The sequence below is a fragment of the Pelodiscus sinensis genome, chromosome 2 (assembly GCF_052426305.1).
Source record: "Pelodiscus sinensis isolate ZL-2025 chromosome 2, ASM5242630v1, whole genome shotgun sequence".
Lineage (NCBI taxonomy): Eukaryota > Metazoa > Chordata > Testudines > Trionychidae > Pelodiscus > Pelodiscus sinensis.
Window position 1 is genome coordinate 15826691 of NC_143053.1, and position 14340 is coordinate 15841030.

At 41.5% G+C, this 14340-nt stretch overlaps 1 protein-coding gene across 4 annotated transcripts in view; it reads left to right on the forward strand.

Moving 5' to 3' along the window:
- Nucleotides 1-13789, forward strand: part of DNAAF11 (dynein axonemal assembly factor 11) — a 62602-nt gene extending 48813 nt beyond the window's left edge. For all 4 annotated transcript variants that reach the window (XM_075920119.2, XM_075920118.2, XM_075920120.2 and 1 more), the window contains one exon: nt 13391-13789. In XM_075920119.2, coding sequence (XP_075776234.1) covers nt 13391-13574 — 184 coding nt within the window. In that variant the 3' untranslated portion in view covers nt 13575-13789. The remainder of the gene's footprint in view (nt 1-13390) is intronic.
- The last annotated feature ends 551 nt before the right edge of the window (nt 13790-14340 follow it).

The window sequence follows — 14340 nt, forward strand, 5'->3', positions numbered from 1 at the left end:
TGTGGGCATACCATAGTTTTATACAGGGGCAGTAAGATATTCTGTGTCTTATTTTCTATCCTTTTCTTAATAATTCCTAACATCCTATTTTCCTTTTAGACCGCCGCTACACACTGTGTGGAAGTTTTCAGAGAACTATCCACGATAACTCCAAGATCCCTTTCTTGATTTGTCGTAGCCAAATTAGCCCCCATCATACTGTACGTATAGTTGGGGTTATTTTTTCAAACGTGCATTATTTTACACTTATCCACATTAAATTTCATTTGCCATTTTGTTGCCCACTCACTCAGTGTGGTGAGATCTTTTTGAAATTCTTCACAGTCTGCTTCTGTCTATCTTAAACAGTTTAGGATCATCCGCAAACTTTACCACCTCGCTGCTTTTCCCTTTCTCCAGATCATTTATGAATAAGTTGAACAGGATTGGTCTCAGGACTGACCCTTGGGGGACACCACTAGTTACCCCTCTCCATTCTGAAAATTTACCATTTATTCCTACCCTTTGTTTCCTGTCTTTTAACCAGTTTTCAGTCCAAGAAAGGACCTTCCCTCTTATCCCATGACAATGTAATTTACACAAGAGCCTTTGATGAGGGACCTTGTCAAAGACTTTCTGAAAATCTAAGTTCCACCTGCATAGTAGCGATTTAATCTAAAATCCACCTGCATAGTAGCGCATTAAACAGCAGTTAAAGTGGGCATCCCTGAGTGCCTGCACTCAGTCTGGGTACAGAATCCTAACCATTCTTCATTTTGAAATCATCTTACTTTTCTTTTTGCAGCATTAAGTGAAAGAAGGCAAATTGTGTAGCCTTTCTATAATTTCTGATACCTAGCAAATTCATTTTGTCTCTTTGGTCTCAATTTCCACATCTATAAACAGAGAATAAGAATAGTTCCCTACTCCCAGGTGGGTAACATCCCTCCCAGAGTGTTATGAGGATGAATCCATCAAAGTTTGTGAGGTGGTTAGATGATAGGATGATGTCTTGGTTGGGGGATAAAGACATATAAATAGATAAATGAAGACCCACTACCTTTCCCTATACACAAATCTCCACTGCTTGGTTCTTAAAATATTTCATATTTAAGACCACTGAGAAACATTTGGTGGACCACTGGAAGTTCCCCGGCCACACTTTGAAAACTATTGCTGGGTGTAATTCTTTCACAACTCATTGACACGTACTGAAACTTATGTCACACTACTGATGTTTTAACTTTTCGTGTGTTAAAAAATGTTTTAACTAGTGAGTAACAAACTGTATAGTTTGTTATATTGCTATGATGAGTAAATTGTTCATTTTCTCATTTTCCTAGAGCCATTAATTTGTGAAGTATAATCAATACTTTAAAAATCTCCTATTATGTATGAGTAAGATGTATGCTGTGGCCAAGAAATTCTTATTTCTATTCTTTCAGCTTTTGCTGAATTACTGCAGAGCATTAGGTCCACATGATAAAAGTAGAGGAAAGATTCAGTGCAGCATGTGCTCGTTTGGAATCTACCCCAAAGCTACTAATAATTGGATTAAGGTCATGGCACACTTCGGAAATTAGACAGGAAGTTAAGAATTTTATTGCCTTTGAGCAATGAACATTTGTAGAATATTGTCACAATGTGAATCCATTTCTGTTTCAAACTGTATAATAACAAAAAGGATATTACTAGATAGCTCAGAAATATAGGGTGGAGAAAAAGAGGAGGTGTCTTGTGTGTGTCTCCATTTACTATATATTTGAGAGAGTTTGTGCATCTGTTTGTTGGTCCATCCTTGTGTGAGTCTCTTCAAGAATTACTCCTAAATGGTAAGAGCTAGGACCACCAAATTTGGTAAGCAGCTTTCTCTTATCATATATTGATATCATGAGTAAATCACTCATTTTCTGGTTTTCCTAGAGCCATTAAGCAAGGTGAGGGGTTGGTTGTGCCAGAACAATGGGATGAGCATGGAATGTGATTGCACTTCATCAAACAAAAAGGAAGAGCTGTGATTGTAGGGACAGTTATACCCCTGAATGACCATGGGAGGAGGGAAACACGGGGGACAGTTGTAATCAAGAATGACCACAGGGGAGCAGCAAGCAAGTGCACCCCAACCACCCTGACAGCCCCAGAGAACTACAGAGGAGCCAACAACTGGGCAGTGTAGCCCCCACCACTCAGGCCAGCCTACAGGAGAGGTTCCTGCCACTCTGACAGTCCCAGAGAGCCATGGAGCAACTTCTGACCGGACATCACAGTCCCCACTGCTCCGGGCTGGCCCTGGGCAGCAGCCGATGGCTAGTTACCATAGCCCTCACAGGCCCAGGCCGACCCCAGGGACCAGACACCTCTAACCCCTACCCTGAAGCCCTCATCTCCTGCCCTGATTTCTGCACCCACACTCCTTCCTCTATGCCCTCCATACCTCCCAGCTTCCCCACGTCCCTGACCTCACTGCTATACCCCACCCCCACATCCTTAGTCCCCTGCCCTGAATAACCCAAGGAACTCTGGGTAGATCTTCTAGTTATTCATAAGACTTTTCTTACATAGAATCGGTTTTGGTATAATTTGCTGGGAAAGTTGAGTTGGAGCTGACATTTTTCATTAAGAGCCAAATTCTCCAGTCTTCTGTCACAGAGCAAAGTGCAAAATGTCCAAAGTTTAGCCAGAGGTGGCCAGTGGATAAGTAAAGTTGGAGTGGGTGGTCTATGCCAGCCATGATCTCGTCAGTTCTGCACATCCACAGGTCACAATCACTCCAGAAGTAGCAGGCCCCAGAGGAAATCCAGATCCTCAACGACAGACTTGAGCCCAGTACCAGTCTCTTTACAGACTCCAAGTCACTGGGTTATGGCACTTAGATACCAGTCTTTGCTTCTGTCCAGAGCTCCCAGACAGTACCAGCCCAGCCCTTCCCAGTACTACCCTCATACATGTTCGTGATAGTCTGAACACATCTTTGGTAGCTTACGCCTCCTTTATAGTTCTCTAGGGAATCCATCATAGGTCTTCTCTAAACCCACAAATGCTAACAGTGGATTCTTGCATTTCTCCCTGTACTTCTGTACTTATATGCCTCAATCGGGATACCATCCTGTGCCACTGCTTTCCCATATTTCATCATCTTTAGTCCTGTCTGAATCTTAACTATGGAGGAAATGAAGGAGTGATGGTTATGAATTTTTTCAAGTACCTTCCTGAGGTTGTTGCTTTCACATACTTCCCTCAATGCTTTCTTCACAGTCTCTTTATTGAGTAGTTTCTCATAAAACTGTTGCCACCTAATGATTACCTAATGATTATTGCCTAATGATTTTACCCTCTTCCACTCATATTCTTCCATTTTTAACTTTGACATAAATCACAGCTCCCAAATCCTCTATGATTCTTTGTCTAATGTTGGCTAGTCAATATATTTTTGCTCCTCTTCCTTCATTAGTAGTCCTATTTACAAGACTTCAAATGCCTGACCTTATCAAGTGCTTTTTTCAGCATCTTCTTTACAAGTTGGTATTCCTCAGAACTTTGTACTGTTCCTATTTTCTGCCATTGCTTAAACCTTTCCTCTTTCCTTGCTGCCTACTGCACACTGTTGGCACACCACCTTGTCTCCTTGTGATTGAAATGTCCTTCCTTTCATTTGATCACAGGTAGCTTACACACTTTCTGTAATACGTTTGGATGTTTTTCCCCAAAACTGGTATTATCAGTTTGGTTGTTGTCCAACCTCTATAAAACCTCATTCTTAAATCTCAGAGTAATTTCCCTATGAGCAAGCCTCCACCACTTTATCGTTTGTTCCACAGCTCTTCTTTTGTCCGTCGTTAGCCTTTTCATTCAGAAATTCATTTCAAGTAATCTATTATTAGAGTTGAGAGGCTACACAATGAAATGGTATGAGCCATGATTCAGCAGCCTCCCATCATAGAAAAACTGAGGGAATAAAAACTGATATGTCTAGATCACGTAAGACAATGAGATGTGGGATAACTTGGCCAAAACAAGTAGTTATGGGACAAAAATCACATAGAATATCTAGATTCAAGATTCTGAAGGAGGTCCTGAAGATGAGTGTCAGCTCTGAAGACACACGAGACAAGAATATTTGGAGATAAAGTACACAAGCCTCTGACCTCAGTTAATGGGACAACATGAAGAAGAATCAATCACAGATTACTGGGAACGGATTAGAGTTTTTCTGTTTTTTCTATATGAAAGTGTCCCCTGCTCTCTCTAGCCCTCTCACACAGGAGGCATCCAAAATGTAGCTGAGTGCTCCATTAAATGTGAACTTATAATAGGAATTAATTTACATGGCATATCTTCTAAACATGCTCAAATAATTAATCCATAACACAGTCTTCTACTTAACCAATGTGCTCCAATCCACTGATGTTTATTCAAAGAAAGAGATTTATTTGTATGAAAGCCAACAAATTAGCTGTTTAATTGAATTAATTATTTGTAAATGCTAGATCTAAATACTACAGTGCAGAAAGTATAAGAACACTTAATCTCTGCTGATGGAGTGATAATGATATCAATGTGTTCATTAAGAAAACAACAAATTATACTAAGGATTATTTTAAAAACATCTCTGACATGGATTGAGTGAATGTATTGTGCATTCTAGTGTTTACTGTTCTTTGAATAATTGTTGACTATAAAGTTCCATCACCCCACAAAAATCATTAAGCACCATATTGTGAAAAATAAGCAACAGATATCCATAGAACACAGTTTAAATATAATATATTTGCTTACTAAAAAAATGTTCGTTCTCCATCAAGAAATGCCCCTGTGTGCTCCATTCCAGGTGTAGGTGCATCTCTGTGCCTTTGCTCAGAGAGCTTTACAGCAGTGACCATATGGGTCACACACATGCAGTACCTACCTTGTGAACCATTATTTGTTGAAGTATTGTTTGTGGAACCTGGATTCCTCAGTTCCTTCTCAACTGTCCGTGGCCTGAGGTGGAGCTCCATAGTTCCATACATTTAATTAGGGAAAAAAGAAATAGATAATGTTAGTAATTTAGATTATAGCATAGTTCTTTCACTGCCTTTCTCCCTCCCTCCTTCTGCCCCCCTCCCCGCCCTCCTGAAAAATTTCCTCAACATATTAGCCCTTGTTACTGGAATTTAAATAGTGTACCTTGTGCACTTGCTGGCACTGAGGCTAAAGATTCCATGCTGCCTGTCCTCACTGCAACACTATCAACATTGCCACCTCTGGCCCTGTTGACCCCTTCTGCCTCTGTACTGCAGCCTAAGACTTCCAGTATCAGGGGTTCAGCAGCAGTGATAATGGCAGCCAGTGATAATAGCACCAACTCTTCTGGCACCTATATCATTGGTGCCACATCTCTTTCTGTACCACAGTGAGTTGACTGTTTCTCTTCCACCAGAGTCTCCTCTCTTTGGTACCAATGTTTCTATAACATCATCAGTCGCACATTACCAACTATCTCTGATTCCATCACAGTTCTCTAGTGACGAGAATATTTAAGTTGGAGCTATATTTTCCCTTCATCACTCTTCACCCATCAGAACACCCATAATGGCCTTACCACCTACGTCTCAATCATCTTATGACTGTGACATGCCTCCCTGGTATGGACACCCTTGGATTGAACCCACCATACCCTGTCCCAACCACTGGCCTTACTGGAGTCCTTGAGAGTCTTACAAGAGCAGACTCTCTAGTCCAGACAGTCTAGTCCTCCTAGGGAAGTGTTGAAATCCCCACCTTCACCTACACAAACTATGGAGGGTGATGTTCAGACCTTTGGGGAGACATGTCTCCCCAGACACTTCCCCACCTACCAATTCCTCCTTTTCTCCTGATGAGGTTATAATGCCTCTACCACCTACATCAGCAGATGATTTCTCCCAATTCTAGGATGAAGGTGCTGATACAAGAGCACCTAATTAGCCCCTGCCCTGTCAGCTCCAGTCAAGTGGAACAGATTGGAGATGATGAAAAGGCCAGATGCTGATCCGTGGATTGGCAACATCTACAGTCTGACAAGCCAAGGGCTGTATAGGCTGAGAAGGAGCCAGAAGTGGGGACAGGAAGTGAGGGAGAGGTCAGTCAGGGAGGGAGCTCCCTAGGCCTCCTAGCTGAGGATTGACTCTGCCTGTAAGAGGTGAATAAACTCTATAAAGACTGTATATAGTTTGGCACTGGTGGTGACACAAGCTTGGATGAATAAAGGCACAGGTGTTGCACAACCCTGAGGTTTCTTTGAGCCTGATTTAAAAGAGGGGTTGGTTGTGTACTGCGTTACACAGGACCTCTTTAAAAGAGTGGCTAACGAGCTTAAGATCACCCTACAGGAGATGTCAGAGACCTCTTACAAACTTCCTTCTCTTTTAAGGTATCAATTCTGTTATCATGTATCGATGAAAATGGTCTGGCAAACGCCAGCCACAATTCCTCCTACCTTCAAAAGTGCCAACCATAAATATTGTATTCTATCTAAGGGATCCAAATTTTTTATTACACATCCAACTTCTATCTCACTGGTAGTAGAGGTAGCTCAGAATGGGACAAACAACAACAATTTAGATCTACCTATTCAGATATGCACCGCAAGAGACTAGACCTTTTTAGTGAGAAGTCTATGCTTTCTCTACATTGCAGTTCAGAGTATCTAACTGTTTGGTCCTTCTGGCCAAGTATGTCCATAAGAACTATGATAAGTTCGATTGAAGACATTCCAGAGGCAAAAAGACAACAGTTGAAATCAATAGTCTCTGAAGGCCAAACCTTCACTTGTGCAGGTGCTACAATCTTTGCTGCATGCTGCTAACACGGCAGCTAGATCTATTGCCATGGCAGTAGCAATGCTTAGAGCATTGTGGTTCACATCTTCCATATTCCCCCATGAAATATAGAATACTGTGAAAGATCTTTTTAATGAGGAAAAGCTACTTGTGGTGAAGACCACCGAGGTTCTTCATACAATGAAGGACTTGCGAGTCACACTCCAGTCCCTTGACATACTCTGCCACCAGGAGAATACAATATGGATATTCACCATACCAATGCCCAGATACCCTTTATGCATTCAATAGAGACCATATAAACAGCAACAACCACAAAGACAAAGGTCACAACGGTGGCACTCCCCTCACCATCAATGGTGTCTCCTCCTCTTGTATCCAACAAATACATTTGAAGATTTGGTCGAGGGTTTAGAAGACCTCTCATTTGCTCCAATGACTGGTACCATTATCCAATTCTTTGAGGACAATTTATACCCTTTTTACACCAAGTGGGCAGTTATTATCACCAACAAATGGGCCCTAGAAGTCATAGAATCATAGAACTGGAAGAGACCTCAGAAGGTCATCAAGTCCAGCCCCCTGCTCTAGGCAGGACCAATTCCAACTAAATCAACCCGGCCAGGGCTTTGTCAAGCCGAGACTTAAACCAAGTCACCTACTTGGCCTATACCATCACCTTCCTCTCCGTACCTCCCACCCACCCTCAAATCCATCCCTTTTCAGGTACTTCTGTTGATACAACTGATAGACAGATTTTATTTGCTAATTGTGTTAAGTTTTTTTATTGTGGGGTTTGGGATGTTATGCCCAGAACTTTGGTTGAGGATTGTAGTTTTTTGATTGAACCTTGGAGCACTGCCAGATAACAAATATATATGTATAATGTGGATATGGTTTGTATATTTGTAGTGTATGTGGACATACAGGTATGTGTACCTCTGACACCACCTTATACCTAAGCAGAATTTTTTTAAAAAAAATATGATGTGGTAGCCTGGCTCTTTTAAATGTAGTGCCACACTTTTATTGAGGCTGTTTCAGTTACCATTATTGGTTATAGGCTGGAAGTTTTGCAGTACTGCAATAAGCATTGTTATAGCGTGTCCCACAAGATTATGTCTAAGAGGCAAAACAGAAAGTTAGAGTAATGACATTACAACTGAGGCCTTTATATATAATTGTTTAATTGGTTATTACACAGTATTGTCCATTCATGTTATAGTTTATGGTTGTTCCTTTCTGGTATAAGCTTCACTGGGCAGGAAACAGGAATAGCTAGCTTTTTTGTTTTATTGGTAACACTGCTTTGTGATATACCAGTAGTTGTTTTTTATTGATGCCATTTTTTAGATAACCTATTAAATGGACAGTAACTGATTTATTAAATATTATTGTGTTGGGATTTAATATTGGTGCCCAAACACTGAACAAGATTGTTTTGAATAACATGTGCTTCAGGATACAGTATCACTGACAACCTTCTTAAGGCACAGACCTTATCAAAGGCAGTTCATCTGATGCAAATGATCATCTGATGTTTTTCCATGGTCTCAGTCTACAAATAAACATAAAAAAGTCTACTATAGAACCTGCTGCACAGCTGGAATTAATTGTTACTTATTTAGACTCCACAACAGCATGAGCCTTGCTCCCTCGAAACAAGTTCAACACTATTCAGTTTATAATAGCCACAGACCACAAAACCCTACAAATTATGGCTCACAAATGATGGGCCCTGTAATCTTTTCCATCCATGTGCAGATTTTTTTCATCCATGTGTGGAATAGTTTTTTTCTGTGCCTAGGCATGTGCAAATGTGCACCATCTATAGAAACACAAAACTGTGCTCTGAGCGCTCTAAATCATCTGAGTGTCATTTGAATTTCTCCTGAATGCCCACATAAGTGCACAGCTTACAGGGAACACTGCTCACAAATGCCTACAACCCTTGGGATACATGGGTGCTTGCACATTTGTGGTAAAAAAAAAATCATGCTTCCACAAGGTTGGTTATCAACAGAATTCAAATCCAACAAACACAGCTTGAACATCCATTTGATGATGCTCAACAAGATCAAGGAATCATTATCATGATGGACTCATTCCCACAACCTGTGTTCAAATATCCCCTTCACTCAGGAACCTCCATTAGTACGTTTTATGATTGTTGCCTCCCTCCTGGGGTGAGGAGTACACATTCAACATCATACAGTCTAGGGACTGTGGTCCACAACACAGCAGATTACATATCTACCTCCTGGAACTTTCACAGTATGCAATGCCTGCCTCCACTTTCTCCTGTTGATGTACAATTGATACATACAAGTGATCACAGGCAACATTACTTGTATGTTTTATATAAACAGGCAAGGAGGAGTCAGATCCCATTTGCTACATTCTGAAGCAATAAAGATCTGGAATCTATGCATCCATCAAACATCCACATTTCAGCTGCCACAATACCATGGCAGACTAAAGTTCTTCAGCAGATGGTTTCTTCAAGACCACAAATGGGAAATGAGCAACTCAACACTTCAATATTCCAAGAGTGGGCCATCCATGTACAGATCTTTTTGCCACATCCCACAACACCAAAAGTCCTCTACTTTATTCCAGAGTTGCGCTGGGGAAAAATCTCCCAGTGAGGTGTGTTCTTAATCAACTGGAATGTGGACCTTCTATATGTGTTTCTACCAATTCCATTGCTCTCAAGAGTCATACAGAAAATAAGGACCAACAGGGACACAGTCATTTTAATACTCCTAAAATGGCTGAGACAACCATGGTACCCTTTTATGATTTGGATATCAGCACTCCCCACAATCACTCTTCCACTTCATCCAAATCTATTTACCCAACAGGAAGGACAACTTCAGCACCCCGACCTTCAGATGGCTGCTACATGGTTTTCCCATGACAAGCTAGCCTGCTCAGTACAGGTTCAGCAGGTATTAGTCCATAGTAGGAAACCTTCCATATGCTGCATCTGCACACACAAGTGGAAGAGATTAATGACATGGTGCACCACAAAACGTGGACACTGCATCTGCCCCATCCCTGTCATTTTAGACTGCCTCTTAGAACTTAAACAATCAGGACTTTCAGCTCAATGAAGGTTAGTTGAGTGGCAATCAGTGCATTCCATCACAACATCCACATTTCAGGTGGATCACCAAACAGTTCCTCAAAGGCATCCAAATATTCTATCCTGATGTGTGACCACCTATGGTGCCTTGGGACTTAAATCTTGTGCTAGCCACATTAATTGGTAAACCATTTGAACCTCCTGCAACTTACTCTTTGTTGCATCTCTCCATTAAATTATCCTTTCTTGTCATCACATCCACAAGACATGTTGGGGAGATAGGAGCTCTTATGGCTAAACCTCCATACACTATATTTTTTTAAGGACAAAGCACTCATCCCAAATTCTTACTCCGGTGCACTCATCCTTCCACATCAGTGATCCTCTGCAACTTCCAACTTTCTTCCCGAAATCACATGCAAATTCATTCATGGCTATAGCGCACACACAGAGAATGTTAAAAGGGCACTGGCCTTTTGTTTTGACAGTACAAAATCATTTGAAACTACTTCAAAACTCTTCATTTCCATAGCAGAAGGGTCGAAGGGAGCACCCATGTCTACACAAAGTCACTATAAATGAATATTGGGATGCATTCATCTCTGCTACCAATTGAAGGGCTCTCAGCCACCACCAACCATGAGGATACATTCCATTAGGTCTATATCAATGTCCACAGAGTTTCTCAACAGAGTCCCTTTGGTGCACATTTAAAAGGATGTCTGAAAGGGCATCTGAACACACCTTTACAAACAGTATGCAATCACCCAGTGCCCTAAAACAGACACTCAGATTGGACGAGCAGTACTGTCCACTGCTTTCCATCCTACTCTGAAACCTCTACCATCCTAAAAGGCACTGCTTTACAGTCACCTCAAGTGGAGCACTCACAGAGACATTTCTCTCAAAAGAAGGTTACTCATCTTGATAACTAAGAGTATGTCTACACTAGCCCCCTAGTTCAAACTAGGGAGGCTAATGTAGGCATTCGAAGTTGCAAATGAAGCCCAGGATTTAAATATCCTGGGTTTTCTTTTCATCTTCCCGTCCGGGCGCCATTTTAAAATCCCCTTAGTCCGAACTAACTGAGAACTAACTGACCGTGGCTACACACGGCAGTCAAACGTTAACTCGAACTAAGTCCTTAGTTCGAGTTAACTGTTACACCTTGTGGAATGAGGTGTAACAGTTAACTCGAACTAAGGACTTAGTTCGAGTTAACGTTAGGTAGCCACAGGCAGTTAGTTCGGACTAAGGGGATTTAAAAATGGCTCCCTGACAGGAAGATGCAAATAAAGCCCAGGATATTTAAATCCCGGGCTTCATTTGCAACTTCGAATGCCTACATTAGCCTCCCTAGTTCGAACTAGGGGGCTAGTGTAGACATACCCAAAGGTTCTTCGAGATGAACATTCCTTTGGTTGTTCTACTACCCATCCTCTTCCCCTCTGTTTCAGAGCTTAAATAGGCTCTAATAGAGAAGGAGCTGAGGAAACTGCTACAACTGACCATCACTACTCATCCCTTTGGTGATAGAAATGTAGCCGTGTTAGTCTGGGGTAGTTGAAGCAAAATGCAGGACAATGTAGCACTTTAAAGACTAACAAGATGGTTTATTAGATGATGAGCTTTCGTGGGCCAGACCCACTTCCTCAGATCAAATAGTGGAAGAAAGTAGTCACAATCATATATACCAAAGGATACAATTTAAAAAAATGAACAAATATGAAAAGGACAAATCACATTGCAGAACAGAAGGGGGATGCGGGGGGGTGGGAAGGGGGAGGAAGGAAGGTAAGTGTCTGTGAATTGCTGATATTAAAGGTAGGGAGAGTGGGATGTTTGTGAGTTAATGGTATTACAGGTGATAATTGGGGAAACTGTCTTGGTAATGGGTGAGAAAGTTCAAAGACTTGTTAAGTCCTTGTTGGTAAGTGTCGAATTTTAACATGAATGACAGTTCAGAGGATTCCCTTTCAAGTGCAGATGTAAAAGGTCTTTGTAGCAGAATGCAGGTGGCTAAGTCATTTAGAGAGTGTCCTTTCTGGTTAAAGTGGCAAGAAACTGTTTTCTCTTTGTGATCTTGTCTGATATCTGTTTTGTGGGCATTAATCCTTTGGCGAAGTGTCTGAGATGTTTGTCCAATGTACATAGCAGACGGACACTTTCGGCACATGATAGCATAGATTATATTTCTGGATGCGCAGGAATATGTGTTCTTGATCTTATAACTCACTTGGTTAGGTCCAATAATGGTATCAGCAGAATGAATATGTGGACAAAGCTGGCAACGGGGTTTGTTGCAAGGGAAGGTACCAGGGTTGGTATTAGTGTGGTATGTCCTGTGGTGGTTGGTAAGAATCATCTTGAGGTTAGGTGGTTGTCTATAGGAGACTAGGGTCTGTCTCCCAGAGCCTCTTTGAGTATGGTATCCTGTTCCAATATAGGCTGTAGTTTATTGATAATGTGTTGGACAGGTTTAAGTTGGGGGTTGTAGGTGAACTGTCTGGCAGTATTCAGCAGCGGCTGGGAGCATATAACGTCAGACCATTGGCTCCTAGAGATTGTTCACCATGGGTACCATCCATTTTACCTTTCTGCACACTCCACAACACTGTTCCCCATCCCTCTGGAACCCTTCTCATGAGAGTTTACTGTGATAGTGAGAGCCATAGAACCAATACCTCAAGATCTATGAGGTAAAGCACTCTACCCTTGGTATGTCTTAATACCCCAAAAGGATGAGGGAATGTAGACCCATATTAGACCTCAGAGCTCTTAATGAGATTATCAAAGCTCAGTAATTGAAGATGGTCACTTTAGCAACAATCATTCCAGCATTGTAACAGGAAGATTGGTTTGTAGCCCTCAATCTTCAGGATGTGGATTTTCACATCTGAGTCTTATCAATTCACAGACAATTTCTCCTATTAACCCGGGGACAAGATCACTACCAGTACAGGGTACTCCCCTCTGGGTTATCTTCGGCCCTGACAGTATTTTCCAAGCTTCTCTCAGTGGTGGCTGCCTACTTAGGTTTGCAATGGACAATGATTTATTCTTACCTGGACGATTGTCTCAGCCCTGAGAGGGGATACTGCTTGGGAGTCAACTACAGTGGAGCACCCATAGGAACGCTATTTGAAGAAGAACCCCCTAGTGGAGATAGTGCTACATCAATAGGAAGGTGTCTTTGATTGACATCACTACTGCCTCTCATGGAGGTGAAATATCTATGCTGATGGGAGAAGCTCTTTCTTCAGTGTAAGTAGTGTCTTCACTAAGCTGTACAGAGGAGCAGCTTCAGAGGTACAGCTGTGCCACAAGCCCCAAGACACTCTTTTGAATTAGCTATTGGTTCACAGTAGTGATATTTCTTAATCCTCCCACTGAAGTCAGTGGTAAAACTCATAATGGCTTCTATGGGTAGTGGGAAATGTGGGAAGCCGTTCCAAATTTCTGTTGCCACATGTAATGTTGTTATGAAGATTTATTTATAACCATCTGTTCTCTTTTTTTACAGGGAACAAGTTGAGAAACTAGAAGTGGATCCTAGCAAATATTCATTCCCTGATGTGGCAAACATAATCCAAGAAAAGGAGCGAATTGGGCAAGGACCTATTAGGCTGCAGCAACAAAAGGTTATAGACACTAAACCTAGCTGTATTGACTTTGAAGATAACCAAGATGTTCCACCCTTAATATGAAATGTTACTGTAGGGTGCTGTTGTTTGTTGCCCATGTGACCCAGAGTTTGCTGGAGCAATTTTCTTTGTTCAAATTTTGCATCTGCTAAGGTTACAAGACATGTTTACTGCTCTTACTTTAAACTGACTTTTGCTATACTTGTGCTTTATCTTGCTGCTGCTTCTTGTTATATCAGGAACAACATGCCTTTAATAAATTGTTTTCCAGTTCTGTATTTATATAGTGAATGGCTTGAAAGCCCTGATTAGTATTGGGGTCCCATTGCATTTGGCACTGCATTTGGCCAATTTAAGACGAGATGTCAAATGAGTGTGACAAACAATGGGAGGAAAGAATAGGGCAACAGAAATAACATCATCTGATTAGACAGGCTGAACCACATGGTGCTTAGAAGTCCCTAATGATTCTTCTGCTTTCTTCCCTTTTGTGCAGAGCAATAGCAGAGTTCATCAGTTGGTTATGTAGCACGTCCTGACACCTCTACATTCTTGAGTTCAGAAAAGATTACTGGGGCCTGCCTTTTCTCATTATTTGCCTCATTTTCCATATCACATTCACCCATGTGGCAAGATCTTTTTAGCAGACAGCGAAGCCTTACTACATTGGTACAAGGCACTGGTGAGATCTCATCTGAAACAGGTGCAGAGAAGGGCTAGTAAGGATCAGAGGAATAGAAAACCTGCCTTATGAAGTGAAACTCAAAGAATTATGCTAGTTTAGCCTAACCAAAAAAAGATTGTGGGGAGATGTGATTACTCTCTACAA